Here is a 19341-nt window from a genome sequence, read left to right on the forward strand (position 1 = left end):
TGTAAAAATTGTCCCTAGTGGGTGTAAGATAATGTTAATGTGCGGGGATCGCTGGGCGGCGCGGACCCGATGGGCCGAAGGGCCTGTTTCTGCGCTGTATCTCTAAATCTAAAAATCTAAATCTAAAAAAAATCTAAAAAATCTAACCAAAGTCCAATAAAGCTACAACATGACTTTCTGACCCTTACAATCAATGTCCTGACACACCACATGGAATTAGAAGCAACACTAGCAAGTTTGCAGATGACACAAAGCTTGGTGCAGTGTGAACTGCAAAGAGGATGTTAGGAGGTAGCAGGGTGACTTGGACAGATTGAGTGAGTGGGCAGATGCAGTATAATGTAGATAAATGTGAGGTTATTCACTTTGACGGCAAAAACAAGGAGGCAGTTTATTATCTCAATGGTGTCAGATTAGGTAAAGGGGAGGTTCAACAAGACCTGGGTGTCCTTGTACACCAGTCACTGAAAGTAAGCGTGCGGGTACAAAGCAGGCAGTGAAGAAAGCTAATGGCATTCATAACGAAAGGATTTGAGTACAGGTCCTTCTGCAGTTGTATAGGGCCCTGTTGAGACCACAAATGGAGTATTGTGTGCAGTTTTGGTCTAATTTGAGGAAGGACATCCTAGCTATTGAGGCAGTGCAGCGCAGGTTCACAAGGTTAGACCCCAGGATGGCGGGACTGTCGTATGAGGAGAGATTGGAAAGACTGGGCTTGTATTCACTGGAGTTTAGAATGATGAGAGGGGATCTTATAGAAACGTATAAAATTATAAATGGAAAGGACAAGCTAGATGCAGGAAAAATGTTCCCAATGTTGGGGGAGTCCAGAACCAGGGGCCACAGTCTAAGAATAAAGGGGAGGCCATTTAAAATTGAGATGAGTAGAAACTTTTTCACCCAGAGAGTTGTGAATTTGTGGAATTCTCTGCCACAGAAGGCAGTGGACGTCAATTCACTGGATGAATTTAAAAGAGAGTTAGATAGAGCTCTAGTGGCTAGTGGAATCAAGGGATATGGGCAGGCACAGGTTACTGATTGTGGACGATCAGCCATGATCACAATGAATGGCGGTGCTGACTCGAAGGGTGAAATGGCCTCCTCCTGCACCTATTTTCTGTGTTTCTATGCCTTCTTAAACGTTCTATTACCATGTTGTCACTTTCAGGGAGTTTTGGATTTGGAACTTAAGTTCCCACTGTACATTAATGCTGTTCAGGGTCATGCCATTAATTGTATTTCCATTTACATACGACCTCCCAAACTGTAACACCTCACACTGGCTTGGATTAAACTCCATCTGCAATTTCTCTGCCCATTTCTGTCGCGGATCTGTGTCCTGCTGCAACCTTTAATCTTCTGCAAACTCCCAATTTTGTGTCAATCTTAAACACCACTTGGGCAAAAGCTTAGCCAGAATCTTACATGAGAACAAAGAAACAGGGGGACAAGAGCGAAGTTCAGGTAGTGAACTGGAGCTAGCAGCTCAAATGCTCTTGCTATGCCGGTTAGACAATAGACAATAGGTGCAGGAGGAGGCCATTCGGCCCTTCGAGCCAGCACCGCCATTCAATGTGATCATGGCTGATCATTCTCAATCAGTACCCCGTTCCTGCCTTCTCCCCATACCCCCTGACTCTGCTATCCTTAAGAGCTCTATCTAGCTCTCTCTTGAATGCATTCAGAGAATTGGCCTCCACTGCCTTCTGAGGCAGAGAATTCCACAGATTCACAACTCTCTGACTAAAAAAGTTTTTCCTCATCTCAGTTCTAAAAGGCCTACCCCTTATTCTTAAACTGTGGCCCCTTGTTCTGGACTCCCCCAACATTGGGAACATGTTTCCTGCCTCTAACGTGTCCAACCCCTTAATAATCTTATACGTTTCGATAAGATCTCCTCTCATCCTTCTAATGATCAGAGTTGCAAATAACTGGTTAAAAGGAAAGTCAATGTTTAATGTTTTTAATGTCAATGCATGTGGCATTTGCAACAAGATACTTGAGTTGGTAGTGCAGATAACGATGTATGAATACGATGCAGTACCTATTACAAAAGTGTGATTGCAGGGTGACCAGGGCCGGATGCTCAGTATTCCACATGAAACAGTTCCCAAAGGAATAGATAGGCCAAAGGGAAAGGCGGTGGGGCGGCATCAAAATGCTGTGTTGTGATATAAAAGTAGGAAATAGTGATGGAGATAGACACAAAAAGGTCTATCTGACAAGTTTGAAGAAGGGTCTCAACCCAAAAGGTCGCTCATTCCTTCTCTCCAGAGATACTGCCTGTTCCACTGAGTTACTCCAGCTCTTTGTGTCTATTTTCGGTTTAAACCAGCATCTGCAGTTCCTTCCTACACAATAATGAAGGAGAATCAGGTATTACAGCTAGATCATGAATAGCAGTGGACGGAAGACGTGGATGAGAGTCGTCTATAGACCCCAAAATGTGATCTCTCAATTATTCATAAGAGAAATAGGAAAATATCTACGGCACATTTGCAGAGAACTGCCATTATCATGGGAGATTTAATCTACATACTGATTGGATGAACCACATTGGCAGGGTGTTGTCGAAGATTAATTTGTGAAATGAGCGGGGTGCTTTTTAGAGTGAAGTGAGACACAAAAAGCTGGAGTAACTCAAGTGTGTCAGACAGCATCTCTGAAGAAAAGGAATAGGTGACATTTCAGGGCGAGACCCTTCTTCAGACTGGAGAGTCGGGAAAAGGAAAACAAGAGATATAGATGGTGATGTAGAGAGATATAGAACAAATGAATGAAAGATATGCAAAACGTAACAATGATAACGGAAACAGGTAATTGTTAGCTGGTTGTTAAGTGAGAACGAGTTACAGACAATGAGAGTGAACAAGGCGACTTTGAAGCTGGTACGACTTGGGTGGGGGAGGAATGGAGAGAGAGGGAATGCAGGGGTTACTTGAATGCAGGGGTTACTTGAAGTTAGAGAAATCAATATCCATACCACTGGGTTGTAAGCTGCCAAGCGAAATGAGAAGCTGTTCCTCCAATTTGCGTTTGGCCTCACTCTGACAATGGAAGAGGCCCAGGACAGAACGGTTAGTGTGGGAATAGGAAGGGTAATTGGCAAACAGCCAAGATCAGGCAGGTCCTACCAAGGAACGGGCTATTTCAGACTTGGTCTTATGTAAGGAGGGAAGATTAAGAAGGCACCTTGTGGTTAAAGATCCCAGTGGAAGTGACATTACGATAGAATTCCAAGTGCAGTTTGAGGATGAACACCACAGGTCTGTAACCAGAGTCTTCAATTGAAAAATGGACAATTAGAAAGGTGAGAATTAAAAAAATCAAAGCACTTTGAACTGTGACCAATATAGGACAGTCATTACAGGGTGAGGAGTGAAGCAGCCTCAAGTATACAACATAAACTATAAACTATTACAGTATACGTTTCTATACTAGATACAAATTGACAGAGAATAAGTATAGGAAAAAAAACTGCAGATGCTGGTTAAAATCGAAGGTAGACACAAATTGCTGGAGTAACTCAGTGGGTCAGGCAGTATCTCGGGAAAGAAGGAATGGGTGACGTTTCGAGTCAAGACCCTTCTACAGACTGATGAGTCTGAAATAAGTGTGCATTGCCAATACACACCGATCAGCCAAAACATTATGACCACTGACAGGTGAAGTGAATAACATTGGTTATCTTGTTACAATGGCACCTGTCAAGGGACAGATAGTAGACAGCAAGTGAACAGTCAGTTCTTGAAGTTGATGTGTTGGATGCAGGAGAAATGGGCAGGAGTAAAGACCTGAGCGACTTTGACAAGGGCCAAATTGTTATGGCCAGATGACTGGGTCAGAGCATCTCCGAAATGGCAAGGCTTGTGGGGTGCTCCCGGTCAGCAGTGATGAGTACCTACCGACAGTGGTCTGAGGAGGGACAAACCACAAACCGGCGACAGACAGGGTGTTGGGTGCCCAAGGCTCATCGATGCGCCAGGGCAACAAAGGCTATCCTGGACCAAACCAACTGTGGGAAGACGACAAGCCGATGGAGGAAGTGTAATGCTCTGGGCAATGTTCTGCTGGGAAACCATTCATGTGGACATAAATTTGACATGTGTCACCTATCTAAACATCGTTGCAGACCAGGTACACCCCTTCATGCAATGGTATTCCCTGATGGCAGTGGCCTCTTTCAGCGGGATAATAGGCCCTGCCACACTGCACACGTTGTTGGGGAATGGTTTGAGGAACATGATGAAGTGTTCACGGTGTTGCCCTGGCCTCCAAATTCTCCAGATCTCAATCCGATTGAGCATCTGTGAGATGTGCTGGATCGACAAGTCTGATCCAGAGCGGCTCCACCTCGCAACTTACAGGACTTGAAGGATCTGCTGCTAATGTTTTGGTGCCAGATACACCAGGACAGGATGCCAGGCCACCTTCAGGGATCTTGTAGAGTCCATGCCTCGGTGGGTCGGCGCTGTTTTGGCGGCACACGGAGGACCACCAGCGTATTAGGCAGATGGTCATAATGTTTTGGCTGATCGGTGTATATACACAGCCTTAAACTGTATGCTACATTACATTCTCAGTACTCTATCCTAACGTACAAATGTTTATGAAATGTAATATAAACTTTTGTATCATTATGTTTGGCTCAAAAATATCTGCAAGGAAAAGAAAACTAGTAAAGACTTATCTTGTGTTCACACTGCCTTAAATATATGCAACACCAATTGGACTATTAATATCCAACGCTCGATAAAAGAGCGTGAAACAACAGCAACCTAACAGAAATGGCAAGTTCTCCAAGCTGATGTTTTGATTACACACCTCTACAGCAGCAGGACCTGAGCAATGCATACAGGGCATGAGAAAAGGCAGCTGCTCCCACCCTGCCTCTTGTAAGGATGCAATCCATTACCCTTCATTCCACTGTCTCCAGCTCCCAAGACAAGCCTTTGCATTCTAGAGGCGTCCTCTTTCTTCAATAAACATGGCCATGCCCCCCTGCTTATGTGGACAGAGCCCTCGCCCGTGTCCACTCTGTCGGAGGAACCACACCTCATATTTCGCTTGGGCAGCCTACACCCCAGAGGTATGAACCTTGACTTCTCTAACTTCAAGTAACGATTGCTTTCCCTCGCGCTCAGTGGGGCAATTGGCTTGGTACAATTGTAAATTGTCCCTAGTGCGTGTAGGAAAGTGTTAATGTGCAGGGAGCGCTGGTCGGCGTGGACTCGGTAGGCCTGTTTCCGCACTAAACTAAACTAAACTCTCCATCCCTCCCCTTTCCTAGTTCTCCAACCAGTCTGACTGTCCCCGTGAGTAAATGTTATCTCCGTTTGCTTCGTTGCCACCTTCCCCTAGCTCACAATGATCCATTCTACATTTTCCTTGACCTGCATCTCTTTTAATGTCACGTTTTCACACATTATCTCTGTGTCTCCCTCTCCCGAATCTCAGTCTGAAGAAATGTCACCCATTCCTTCTCTCCAGAGATGCTGCCTGAAATGCTGGGATACTCCAGCATTTTTTGTTTATCCTCAACCGTGTCTCCTGTGACTCACAATTCTGCTTTCTCTCCTCCTCCCCCAGCTGATAAAGGATAGAGTTCCCCTGGTTCACACCCACCTTTCACCCCATTAGCCACTGCATCCAGCACAACATTCTCCGACATTTCCACCAGTTTCAACATGATCGCACCTTTCCATGTTGCATGGAGACCACTCTCCCCACAACTCCAAGGTCTGCCAATACATTCCTACCCAACCCATTCCCTCCCCAGTCACTTTCCCCTGAAACCACAGGAGATGTAACACCTCCCCCTCACCTCCATCCCAGGTCCCCAGCACCCCTTCCAGGTGAGACAGAGGTTCACATGCACCTCTTTCAACCTCATCACTGCATTCAGATCTCCCATGTGACCTCCTTTACGTCAACAAGACCAAGCATAGACTAGGCGCCCTTTTCGCCAAAAATGTGTGCTCAGTTGCCAAGGCCTGCTGGATCTCCCACTTGCTAACCATTTTAACTCGCTATCCCATTCCCAAACTGACCTTTCTGTCCTTGGGCTCCTCCACTGCCAAAGTGAGGCCTCAAGCAAACTGGATGAATAGCACATCATATTCCACTTCGATAGCTTACAACCCAAAAGTATGAACGTTAAATTCTCCAATTTGAAGTATAAATTCTCCGTTTAAATTCTCCACCTCTCTGTTTCCCCTGCAACCCTCCCCTCCTCCCCCCCAAACCCCAGTATGCACACATTTTCCCACCACCCTGCTTCTGTCCCCTCCTTCGTGAGCTCAAGTCCAATATTTTTCTTTTATTCCCTTTTCCCTCCCCTGATCTCTCCACTCCCACCCATCCCTTCCCTTTATATTTCACAACCCTCTTCCCTCCTGTTCTGACTGTCTTGCTTCCTTTTCACCTCTAGCATTTATCTTTTATTCCACCCACCACCAGCCACCACCCTCACCTGTGTTCACCTATCACTGGCCAGGATTTGACCAACTCCCACCTTTTGTGCAGATTTCTCTCCCCTACTCCAATCAGTCTGAAGAAAGGTAGGCACAAAATGCTGGAGTAACTCAGCAGGACAGGCAGCATCTCTGAAGAGAAGGAATGAGTGACGTTTTAGGACCTTTCTTCTTCTGTTTTTTTTTTGCTCAAGATTCCAGCATCTGTAGTTCTTTGTGTCCCTGTTTCCATCTTTGCTGTGCTGGACACATTCTAGGTAACCCTCGACATGACAACGTTATAGGGAGCACCAAGTCCATCAGCATTCTCTTGTAATTAACTCAACAACCGTTGCAGTGATTTGCACATTCACCAGATGACTGGTCTATTTCCAAGCATATTCTGTGTGCTGAACCAAACACTGGCAATGGCTTCCTGTCCATATTTTCATTATAAGGTCAAACGGAAGCAAGGTTAGAAGTTGTGTAGGAAAGAACTGCAGATGGTGGTTTAAATCGAAGGTGGACACAAAATGCTGGAGTAACTCAGCGGGACAGACAGCATCTCTGGAGATGACCCAAAATGTCACCCACTTCTTCTCTCCAAAGATGCTGCCTGTCCCGCTGAGTTACTCCAGCATTTTGTGCAAGGTTAGAAGATATGGACCAATGAAAGCTGTTGTGGTCAGGAGCTCTGATGCTTCCTATTCACAAGAGCTTCGGAAGAGGCATGGAAAAATGGAAAGCTTGGCAGGCTGAGAAAGTAGACAAGACGAGACAAAGGCTGCACTTCTCAACCCACAGCCTTCATCTGTGGCAGGTGTGACAGGGGACACAGAGAATGCAATACATTTGGTCGCACCAGAGGGCACAACCTCAGAATACCTTTAAAATGGAGATAAGGAGGAATTTCTTTAGCCAGAGGATGGTGAATCTGTGGAATTTACAGACAGCTGTGGAAGCCATCAAATTTGGGTATTTGAATGGCAGAGATTAATACAAGAACGTAACTGCAGATGCTGGTACAAATCGAAGGTATTCACAAAATGCTGGAGTAACTCAGCAGGTCAGGCAGCATCTCAGGAGAGAAAGAATGGGTGACGTTTTGGGTCGAGACCCTTCTTCAGACTGATGTCAGGGGGCGGGACAAGGGAAGGATATAGGTGGAGACAGGAAGACAGTGGGAGATCTGGGAAGGGGGAGGGGAAGAGAGGGACAGAGGAACTATCTAAAGTTGGTTAAAGCAGAGATTAATACGTTCTTGATCAGGAAGGGTGTCAAAGGTTATGGGGAGAAGGCAGGAGAATGGGGTTGAGAGGGAAAAACAGACCAGACATGATTGAATGGTAGAGTAATCATGATGGGCTGAATGACCTAATTCTGTTCCTATGTCATATGTAAAGTGCAAACCACAGTTTATGGGGCAGGAGGATGCCTTCTCATTGATATTGCCCTGAATTGACATGGCTTCTCAAGAAACTCTTCAAAACAACTAAATGTTTACCCCACTCTTAGTCAGTTGCTGCAACTCATCATAACTTCTTGTTCTGCATCTACTTCACCTGCAACTCTAAAATAACGGCCATACACTTTTACAAGAAGCAGTGTAAATAGCATAGAGAAATCATATCCAAATCTAATTTCCACATGCAGATTATACAGAAATTGTCTTCACCTGTCCTTGACATTCTCTTACCTACCTTTAGGCATTTGAAATGTGTACCACAGGTAAAACATTGTTTCCATAAATGAATGCAGGGCATATATTCATGTTAATACTGTAGTATAGCTGTGAATCTTGATCATTGGGAGAGCAAAATATAAACACAATTCCCGCACAACAAGGAATAATTACAACGGTACAAATAATTCTTACAATCATTCGACCCCCGTTTTGGAAGGACAATTGTGTAGTAGTTGGTTGATTGATTTGTAGAGAAACAAACAAACTCATGTACCAACTGTGCAGTACTGAAATATAGGAATACAAGACACTGGGAAAAAATCAAACGGGTTCTTTCCTTTCATGGAACAAGAACTGGACAACCTTCCTGTGAATTCAGTGACAGAGCCGACCAAATGTCAATGCGTTTTCAAACCGTTTGAGTGCAGTTTGCAGGCAGGCGTGTGTAATGAGGCCGGCAGTTCACAGGGCGCTGATGTGTTAGCCGATCGGCCCACCAGTGAGTCCCCCCTCCCTCCCTCCCCCAGCTGCGGCAATCCCACCCCAGCTACAATCCTACCTGTCCCGAACGCCTTGGCCACCAACCACGACAGGCTGCAGGCGACCTTGGCTCTGGGGAAGTCGTAGTGATCGAAGGCTTTGATGGCAGGGACAATGAAGGTCTTCTTCATGTCTGTGGCCGCGTCGCCCATCATTGAAGCCCAGGCAGCTCCCTGGGCTGAGCCTGAGCCTGAGCCTGAGCCTGAGCCGCAGTAACACCTCGCCGCCTGGCTTGGTCCCAGTCCCAGTCCCAGTCCCAGTCCCCGGCCTGGCTAGTTAGGGCATCCTTGCCGCTCCAGGCTTTGCAAGTGCAGGCGGCCGGTCCGGAGACTGTGCTTATTCCCAGGGGCCGGGACGGGACGGGCTGGGGCGCCGCTCCCCGGGCTACCCACGGCTGCAGGCGGGGCCCGGCCACCCGCTCCCGGCCGCTCCCATCCTCCGCTCCTGTCACTGGGCTGGGGCTGGGGCTGTTGCTGTTGCTGTTGCTGCTGCTGTTACTCCGGGACTCGCCGTCGCCGGCTCCGGCTCCGGCTCCACCCAGCACTGGGCGCGCCCCCGGACACTCCTCGTGCCCGCGCACTGCACTGCGCGCCCCCCCCCCCCCCGTCCCTGTATCCTCTTTTCCAGAGTCTCCGCATTTTCCGCCTCCCCTTCATCACAGGCATGATTTCCTGGAAACCAGGAGCCGACAGTTTCAACAGCGGTCGGGTTAGCTACTGCTCCGGCATTTCCCATTCCATGCACAGGAGTCAGGGTCGTGTTACTTACTGTCAGATGTCCCAGACACAGCAATGCAACTCTGACTTGCAGCAACACTACAGAATATGGACACATAGTACACTCTAAACAATATCATAAACGAGAAAAAATGTTCAATGTGTGTACATGCACAGACTCACACATCTAAAATACATGCATACACACATAAATATATACACACATTAGCAAATTTGCAGATGATACTAAGCTGGGGGGTAGTGTGAATTGTGAGGAAGATGCAATAAGGCTGCAGGGTGACTTGGACAGGTTGTGTGAGTGGGCGGATGCATGGCAGATGCAGTTTAATGTAGATAAGTGTGAGGTTATTCACTTTGGAAGTAAGAATAGAAAGGCAGATTATTATCTGAATGGTGTCAAGTTAGGAGGAGGGGGAGTTCAACGAGATCTGGGTGTCCTAGTGCATCAGTCACTGAAAGGAAGCATGCAGGTACAGCAGGCAGTGAAGAAAGCCAATGGAATGTTGGCCTTCGTAACAAGAGGAGTTGAGTATAGGAGCAAAGAGGTCCTTCTACAGTTGTACCGGGCCCTGGTGAGACCGCACCTGGAGTACTGTGTGCAGTTTTGGTCTCCAAATTTGAGGAAGGATATTCTTGCTATGGAGGGCGTGCAGCGTAGGTTCACTAGGTTAATTCCCGGAATGGCGGGACTGTCGTATGTTGAAAGGCTGGAGCGATTGGGCTTGTATACACTGGAATTTAGAAGGATGAGAGGGGATCTTATTGAAACATATAAGATAATTAGGGGATTGGACACATTAGAGGCAGGAAACATGTTTCCAATGTTGGGGGAGTCCAGGACAAGGGGCCACAGTTTAAGAATAAGGGGTAGGCCATTTAGAACGGAGATGAGGAAGAACTTTTTCAGTCAAAGAGTGGTGAAGGTGTGGAATTCTCTGCCTCAGAAGGCAGTGGAGGCCAGTTCGTTGGATGCTTTCAAGAGAGAGCTGGATAGAGCTCTTAAGGATAGCGGAGTGAGGGGGTATGGGGAGAAGGCAGGAACGGGGTACTGATTGAGAGTGATCAGCCATGATCGCATTGAATGGCGGTGCTGGCTCGAAGGGCTGAATGGCCTACTCCTGCACCTATTGTCTATTGTCTATTGTCTATTGTCACATACACACATAAATATATACACACACACATATATATATATATACACACACACACACACACACACACATATATATATATATATATATACACACACACACACACACACATATATATATATATATACATACACCCACACACACCCACGCACACACATATATATACGCACACATACGTACAATATAAAAAAACACAATAATAGTGCAATAATAAAAATAGTCTATGTAGTTCAGAGCTAGTGTTAGTGAGACCTCACTTCCCAAACAATGTCTACACAATTACATTATTTTTGGAAGTCACATCGCTCTGTCGCTCTGTCTCTCTGTCTCTCTCTCTCTCTCTCATACATGTGCCACACGCGTCTTTTATACTTGGGGCATTCACATGACGTTTGATTAACCGATATGATATGACATTTGTTTCATAACAACACAACAGTAGCACAATACATTAACTATCACAATGCGGACACAGCATCTTTGCAAAAGCGTTGTTAATGTTTATTCAGCACGTTTATTTATCGGTGAAACATTGTAGCAACAAACTCCAGATACCAAAGGTGAGAAAGTAATAAAATAGTTCGTTCTAACTTAAATGAAAAAAATGTTGTCAAATTATTTATGTGAATGTTTGGTTGTAGACTTCATGTTATTTCTGAAATATGATTAACCGAGTAATTCGGAAATATTGTCCCAATTGTAAAATCTTTAAATATTGTCCCAATTATAAAATCTTTAAATATTGTCCCAATTGTTATTATTTTAAATATTGTCCCAATTGTAAAATCTTTAAATATTGTCCCAATTGTAATTATTTTAAATATTGTCCCAATTGTAAAGTCGGAACCTCAACGTAGCAAAAGGACCGAATTATCTCCTTTGATAAAGTTGAATGAAGGATAAATCTGGCCATGACAATAAAGATAAGGGTCTCGACCCAAAACGCCACTCATTCCTTCTCTCCAGAGATGCTGCCTGTCCCGCCGAGTTACTCCGGCATTTTGTGTATATCTTCGTTTAAACCATCATGTGCGGTTTCTTCCTGCACAATAAATATAACTCAATTGCTCCTCCGTGGAGCGGTAGATTGTGTTGAGAGAGTTAGCGGGACCTTCTCATCTAAAGGACAGCAGATACTCTGATCAACAAATATCGACAGCAGATATCCCTGAGCGCAGCAGATACTCTGATCAACAAAGAAGTGCAGCTTCTTGGTGTGGAACTTTCAACCTTTCAACTGAATAGCTGACAGAAGAACTACCATCGGAGCCAAAATAAAACAACAGCCACCCACAGCTGCGGCGCCAGAATTCATCCCCGCAAACCTTTTCAATGGGATTTGTTTGCATCACAGTTTAAAATGTTGAAGTTAATTAAGTAAATAGGTAAACAACATTAGTTTAATGGTGCATTGTATTCACCACTGGATTATCCCCACAGCGCCCGGCGACATCATGCATGTGTTATGTTGCAGATTTCTTTCCAGCTAATTTTCAAAGATAATACACTTTGATTTTTTTAGTATATCATAAAATACTTTTTTTTTTGCACAGAGGCCCTTAAACCTATCACATCCATGCCATCTCCTCAAAGAGTCGTTGAACTAACTTCAAAGTTGTCTTGTTGTCTCATTTTATGCAACTCGTTCTCACCTAGGCCACAGCTAACAAGGGCCTGTATCCTTTATCATCGTTACTTTTTTGCATTTCTTTCATTCATTTGTTCTATATGTCTCTATATCACCGTCTATATCTCTTGTTTCCCTTTCCCCTGACTCTCAGTTTGAAGAAGGGTCTCGACCCGAAACATCACCTTTCCCTTTTCTTCAGAGATGCTGTCTGACCCACTGAGTTACTCCAGCTTTTTGTGTCTATCTTTGGTTAAAACCAGCATCTGCAGTTCCTTCCTATACACTCCTCAAAGAGTAACCTGTTCAGTTACATCCCATGCTCTATCTACGTAGCCCTGAGAATTATTTACGCTCGCTGCAATCCAATTTCCTTTTGAAGGCTTATATAAAAAGACACAAGGTGTTGGTGTAACTCAGTAGGTCAGGCAGCATCTTTGGAGGACAATAGACAATAGACAATAGACTTGTAAAGGTGACATTTCTGATCGGGACCCTTAGCCAGACTGGTGTCTCTCTTTGAAAGCCTGATTGACTTTATTCCAATAAATATTACAAGCACTGAGCTTTATTTCACAACCATAATTTCCTCAGATTCCACTTCTGATTGTTGAATCAGTGTCCCCTCATCCTCAAACTATTTGCGAATTGAACCACTTTGCTGCATTCACTCAATGTAAACTGACCATGATCTTGTAAATGTATCACATCTCTTCTCAGTCTTTTTTTCTCTACTGATACTGATGATCCAGTCTCCAACAAGGTATCCTGGTGAGTTACTCCAGCTTTTTGTGTCTATCCCTGGTGGTCCTGGTATCCTGAAGGCCGCTGAAAGCACGGAGAGACAACTTTGAGCTTAGGTTGGAGACACACACGGGCGTTCAACAGCCGTTACAGAACTTGCACGCTCTCACCTCCTACAAGGTGAACCAGTAAACATGCATCACAATTAGTATAAGAAGATAACTGCAGATGCTGGTACAAATCAAAGGTATTTATTCACAAAATGCTGGAGTAACTCAGCAGGTCAGGCAGCATCTCAGGAGAGAAGGAATGGGTGACGTTTCGGGTCAAGACCCTCAGTCTGAGGGTCGAAACCCTCAGTCTCAGTCTGAAGAAGGGTCTCGACCCGAAACGTCACCCATTCCTTCTCTCCTGAGATGCTGCCTGACCTGCTGAGTTACTCCAGCATTTTGTGAATAAATGCCTCACAATTATGCCGTTTCTGGATGAGCTCAACGTTTACGCTTCGGAAGGGAGAACAATGACCCACCTACACATGGGCCCACATTCCTGATGAGCCTGTAATCTCAGTCTCTGGTGTCACCGCCAGAGCATACTCCAAGAGGGTGAATCCACATTAGGCACTGAGCCCAGAAGATACACCTGCCCGAGTTCTGCAGACCTATATGGACCAACTGTCTAGAGTATTCATGGACATCTTCAACCCCATCGCTTCTGAGGTCTGAGCCATCTGCTTCAAAAGAGCATTTATTGTATCGGTGCCTATGGGCAGCATGGTGACATGCCTCAATAACTACCGTCCGATAGCATTTACATCCACCATCATGAAGTGCTTCGAGAAGTTGGTTATGGTGTGAATCAACTCTTGCCTCAGAAATGACCTGCTTCTGCTTCAATTTGCCTATCATGTCAACAGCAGATACTGTTTCACTGACTCTCCACTCTGCTTTGGACCATTGACATAACAGTAAAACATGGCAGGCTGCCGTCCAACTCGATAGATTTGCTGTTGATACCACTGTGGTTGGCTAAATCAATGGGTGATGATGACTCAGTGTATACGAAAGAGATAGAACAACCTCAGTGAATGTCAACAAGACCAAGGAGCTAATCTGATTTCAGAAAGATGAAGTCAGAAGACTATGCATTTTTTAAATGTGTTGAAGGTTTCCTCTTGGGTTCTAAATCGTTACCTTCTCTTTGGCTCAAAACTGTTTCCTCATTTCTCCTTTAATCTTTCAACCAATTACTTTAACCCAATGTTCCCTGTTTTTTGACTCCTCTGCTAAGGGAACAGGTTCTTCCTATTTACTCTGGTTTAGGTCCTCATGGTCACTTTTCAGTGAAACCACATCGCCAAGAGCCAAAAGCCACTTAACAACACTGACCACAACCCTACTTCAGCAACTCTGATCAGCTGTAGACTTTAGTCTGGTTGCACTACATACTTCAGTTTGGAACTATTATGATCTGGTTACCTAGTATTACTGATGATTCATTTATTGTATTATTTATAATTGTATATGTATTTGTGTGTGTTTGTGCTAATGGGTCTGTTAAGCTGTGGCAGGGAAAAATTGCATTGTTTCATTGCCAGTATATAGGACAACTAAACACTCTTCGCTCTTGACGTCAAAAGACCTGGGAAGTAGAGACTTGGAGATGTGTTCAATTTGAGGACATGTGTTGAGTTTGGGGCCTCATGAGGCCAGATATATACATGAGGCCAGATATAGTGTTATGGTCAGTTTGTCAGTGTGGACAGCAGCCTGCCATGTTTTACTGTTATGTCAATGGTCCAAAGCAGAGTGGAGAGTCAGTGAAACAGTATCTGCTGTTGACATGATAGGCAAATTGAAGCAGATGCAGGTCATTTCTGAGGCAAGAGTTGATTCACACCATAATGTATGTTATAGAACTGACGGTGCCTTGGGAGAACTTAGTGGAAGAGGTTTTTGAAAGGAAAAAGCTTAGATATGTAGATTTGGCAGCAGAAGTTGAGCAGTGAGGATGAAAAGCAGAAGTACATCCGGTAGAGGTAGGTTGTAGAGGTTTCATAGCGCCATTTGGAGAGCTAGGAATTTACGGACAGAGTGCATCAGGCAGTAAAGGAGATGTCAGAGGCAGCAGTGCAAGTCAGTAGTGGATTTGGTGGAGAAGAAACTGTCAGTTGTGGACAGAGAGGAAATGTATATGTCTATTTCTTTGTACGTTTAATTCCGTGTAAGTATATCCGGCTTTATATGTGAGATTGATATTTGTGGCGTTACGAGTTTAATGATGGGTTAGGATATGTGCAATACAGGATGCGAGTGACAATAGACAATAGGTGCAGGAGGAGGCCATTCGGCCCAGCACCGCCATTCAATGTGATCATGGCTGATCATTCTCAATCAGTGCCCCGTTCCTGCCTTCTCCCCATACCCCCTGACTCCGCTATCCTTAAGAGCTCTATCTAGCTCTCTCTTGAATGCATTCAGAGAATTGGCCTCCACTGCCTTCTGAGGCAGAGAATTCCACAGATTCACAACTCTCTGACTGAAAAAGTTTCTCCTCATCTCAGTTCTAAATGGCCTACCCCTTATTCTTAAACTGTGGCCCCTTGTTCTGGACTCCCCCAACATTGGGAACATGTTTCCTGCCTCTAACGTGTCCAACCCCTTAATAATCTTATATGTTTCGATAAGATTGTATTGCATTTGAGTGAATTAATCATCTGTAGTTTCCTTTATTTAGTAGATACTGGTAACATAGGTGGTGAATGGAGGCATTTTGGGGGGGTGGTTCTGGGATGCCAGAACTAACTGTTGAGTCTTCCCGAGGTGTCGTGGGCCTAACTCAACAAAACACCAGTGAAGAAAGGTGCCCACTTGACAACCCCAATTATTTACTGGCATCTACACAATCAGTTTTTATGTGCTTATTAACATGTAGATAGCTTATTAGTGCATATGGAGATAGCTGTTGTCCTTAGCATAAGTGTGTATAAGCAGTTTAGATACTACTTTGACTTTGGGCTTGGTTTTCTTGGTTGAGCTCTTATCCTGGTGCCATAGCACAAGTACTTTGAGTTTTAATAGTAATCTAAAGAATTGAGAACCATTTAAGCTAGTGAAGCAAACTGTGACAAGAACTGTGAAGGGAAATACAATTACACGAGGAGGGAAAATACTATTGACAAGAATTTTAAGATAATAACAGATTCAGTATAGATCAGTGAGAAGATTTACAATAATTGTTAGCAAGGCTCTTCGTGGGAGTGTTATTCAACAAAATCCAAGTAGATTTTGCAATAGCTTAGTCATAGAGACTTGAAAGAGAAAGAAGTGATTTAGGGAGTGAACTCTAGAACATTGAGAGCTGAAGGAATGGCCACAAGTGGTGAAGGGATTAAATTTGAGGGTGTGCAAGAGACTGTATTTGTAAGAGTGCAGTAACCTGGAAGGTCACAGGGATAGAGAAGATTACAGAGGTGGGGAAGGGCTACACTGCAGGTAATTGAAAGCAATGGTGAGAAATGTTAAAACTGACCTGATATTTAAGCAGGAGATAATGATGGGTGTGCAAGCATTGAGAAATAGGATGATTTACATAATGCAACATAACACACCAATCAGCCAAAATGGTAAAATCCAGGGAATAGGAGGGAATAACATGGAAAAAATAGGAAGCAGTTTTAGCCTGAGATAAACTTTATGGGGCAAAGTGGCCTTGTTATGTTATGGATAAATAGATTAACTTGGGTGTAACGTACATTGGCACATCCTGAAAATATCAAAGGTGGCATGTAACTGCTTGAAAATCAATTAGTGTGATAAAATGCAGTTTCATTGTACAATTGAATAAATAAAACATAAACTTAAAGATAAACATTCAAAATATCACAAACGGAGTCACAATTTAAGATTTTGAACCATTTGTTCTTTCTATAATTCATGATGCTGCTGCAATAGACTTTGCAATGGATAGGGAGTTTAACAGCACAGAGGAATCAATGGTATTTGTGATGTGTTTTGAGAGTAGGGTTGCCAACTGTCCCGTATTAGCCGGGACATCCCGTATATTGGGCTAAATTGGTTTGTCCCATACAGGACCTTGTCCCATATTTGATTGCCACTAGCAGTGTTCAGGGTTGGACCGCCAGGTGCTTGTGGGTTTTCATTCTCCGGGTAGTTCCCCCCCCTTCCCCCCTTCCCCCCCTCCCCCCTTCCCCCCCTCCCCCCTTCCCCCCCTCCCCCTTCCACCCTCCCTCCCCCTCTCTCTCCTGTGCCTCTGGGAGTGTTTTTAATTTCCACGTTTTAATTATGAAATCTCTTTGGCATCTCTCAACCGCCCACCCCACCACCTCTATCCTTTCTTTGTCCCACCCCCCCTGACATCAGTCTGAAGAAGGGTCTCGACCGAAACGTCACCCATTCTTTCTCTCCAGAGATGCTGCCTGACCCGCTGATTTTGTGATGGCCTCTATGAGGAGCTCTCCTTCACTGACCTGGAGCAGGTGGTGGCTGCCCTCAAAATGACAGTTAATATGGACCAATGAAGAGTTTTTTGCTAGCCGGGAGGAAATACAAAAAGCCAGATAGGATACCACAAAATCCACCAGTGAGAAGTTGGTGGCAGTTTTCCAAAACATAGGGAAAGCCAACTTGATGAACATGTTCAGGATTGTCTCATTTGTCCTCAGTGTGCCAGGCTCAAATGCCTTTGTAAAGAGGATCTTCTGTCTGATGACCAATGAATGGTCAGACTCAAGAAACAGATGCAACACTGAGCTGATCAAAAATGAACTTCAAATGTCTGTGAACTATGACTTCTCTCTGGCTGTGCAAAAGAACAAAGGACTGCTTGAATCAGTCAAGAGCAGCAAGAAATATCCATGGAAAAAGTTGACTTGGTGAGTCCCCCCCTCTTTTCCAGTGATTATATGTCTACAGATTTAGATTTAGAGATACAGCGCAGAAACAGGCCCTTCGGCCCACCGGGTCTGCGCCGCCCAGCGATCCCCGCACACTAACGCTATCCTACACCAACTAGGGACAATTTTTTTAAACATTTGCCCAGCTAATTAACCTACAAACCAGTACGTCTTTGGAGTGTGGGAGGAAACCGAAGATAATAAACGATAGACAATAGACAATAGACAATAGGTGCAGGAGTAGGCCATTCAGCCCTTCGAGCCAGCACCGCCATTCAATGCGATCATGGCTGATCACTCTCAATCAGTACCCCGTTCCTGCCTTCTCCCCATACCCCCTCACTCCGCTATCCTTAAGAGCTCTATCCAGCTCTCTCTTGAAAGCATCCAACGAACTGGCCTCCACTGCCTTCTGATGCAGAGAATTCCACACCTTCACCACTCTCTGACTGAAAAAGTTCTTCCTCATCTCCGTTCTAAATGGCCTACCCCTTATTCTTAAACTGTGGCCCCTTGTTCTGGACTCCCCCAACATTGGAAACATGTTTCCTGCCTCTAATGTGTCCAATCCCCTAATTATCTTATACGTTTCAATAAGATCCCCCCTCATCCTTCTAAATTCCAGTGTATACAAGCCTAATTGCTCCAGCCTTTCAACATACGACAGTCCCGCCATTCCGGGAATCAACCTAGTGAACCTACGCTGCACGCCCTCAATAGCAAGAATATCCTTCCTCAAATTTGGAGACCAAAACTGCACACCGTACTCCAGGTGCGGTCTCACCAGGGCCCGGTACAACTGTAGAAGGACCTCTTTGCTCCTATACTCAACTCCTCTTGTTACGAAGGCCAACATTCCATTGGCTTTCTTCACTGCCTGCTGTACCTGCATGCTTCCTTTCAGTGACTGATGCACCCAGATCTCGTTGAACATCCCCTCTTCCTAACTTGACACCATTCAGATAATAATCTGCCTTTCTATTCTTACTTCCAAAGTGAATAACCTCACACTTATCTACATTAAACTGCATCTGCCATGTATCCGCCCACTCACACAACCTGTCCAAGTCACCCTGCAGCCTTATTGCATCTTCCTCACAATTCACACTACCCCCCAGCTTAGTATCATCTGCAAATTTGCTAATGGTACTTTTAATCCCTTCATCTAAGTCATTAATGTATATCGTAAATAGCTGGGGTCCCAGCACCGAACCTTGCGGTACCCCACTGGTCACAGCCTGCCATTCCGAAAGGGACCCATTTATCGCCACTCTGCTTTTTGTCTGTCAACCAATTTTCTATCCATGTCAGTACCCTACCCCCAATACCATGTGCTCTAATTTTGCCCACTAATCTCCTATGTGGGACCTTGTCGAAGGCTTTCTGAAAGTCGAGGTACACCACATCCACTGACTCTCCCCTGTCAATTTTCCTAGTTACATCCTCAAAAAATTCCAGTAGATTTGTCAAGCATGATTTCCCCTTCGTAAA

General features: G+C 44.8%; 1 protein-coding gene across 5 annotated transcripts in view; it reads right to left on the reverse strand.

Annotated features, from left to right (window-relative positions):
• Positions 1-9219, reverse strand: part of camsap2a (calmodulin regulated spectrin-associated protein family, member 2a) — a 127988-nt gene extending 118769 nt beyond the window's left edge. For all 5 annotated transcript variants that reach the window (XM_078407823.1, XM_078407820.1, XM_078407824.1 and 2 more), the window contains exon 1: positions 8696-9219. In XM_078407823.1, the coding sequence (XP_078263949.1) occupies positions 8696-8831 (136 nt within the window). In that variant the 5' untranslated portion in view covers positions 8832-9219. The remainder of the gene's footprint in view (positions 1-8695) is intronic.
• Between the last annotated feature and the right edge of the window lie 10122 nt (positions 9220-19341).

Source organism: Rhinoraja longicauda, chromosome 11 (assembly GCF_053455715.1).
Source record: "Rhinoraja longicauda isolate Sanriku21f chromosome 11, sRhiLon1.1, whole genome shotgun sequence".
In the NCBI taxonomy this organism is placed as follows: Eukaryota; Metazoa; Chordata; class Chondrichthyes; order Rajiformes; family Arhynchobatidae; genus Rhinoraja; species Rhinoraja longicauda.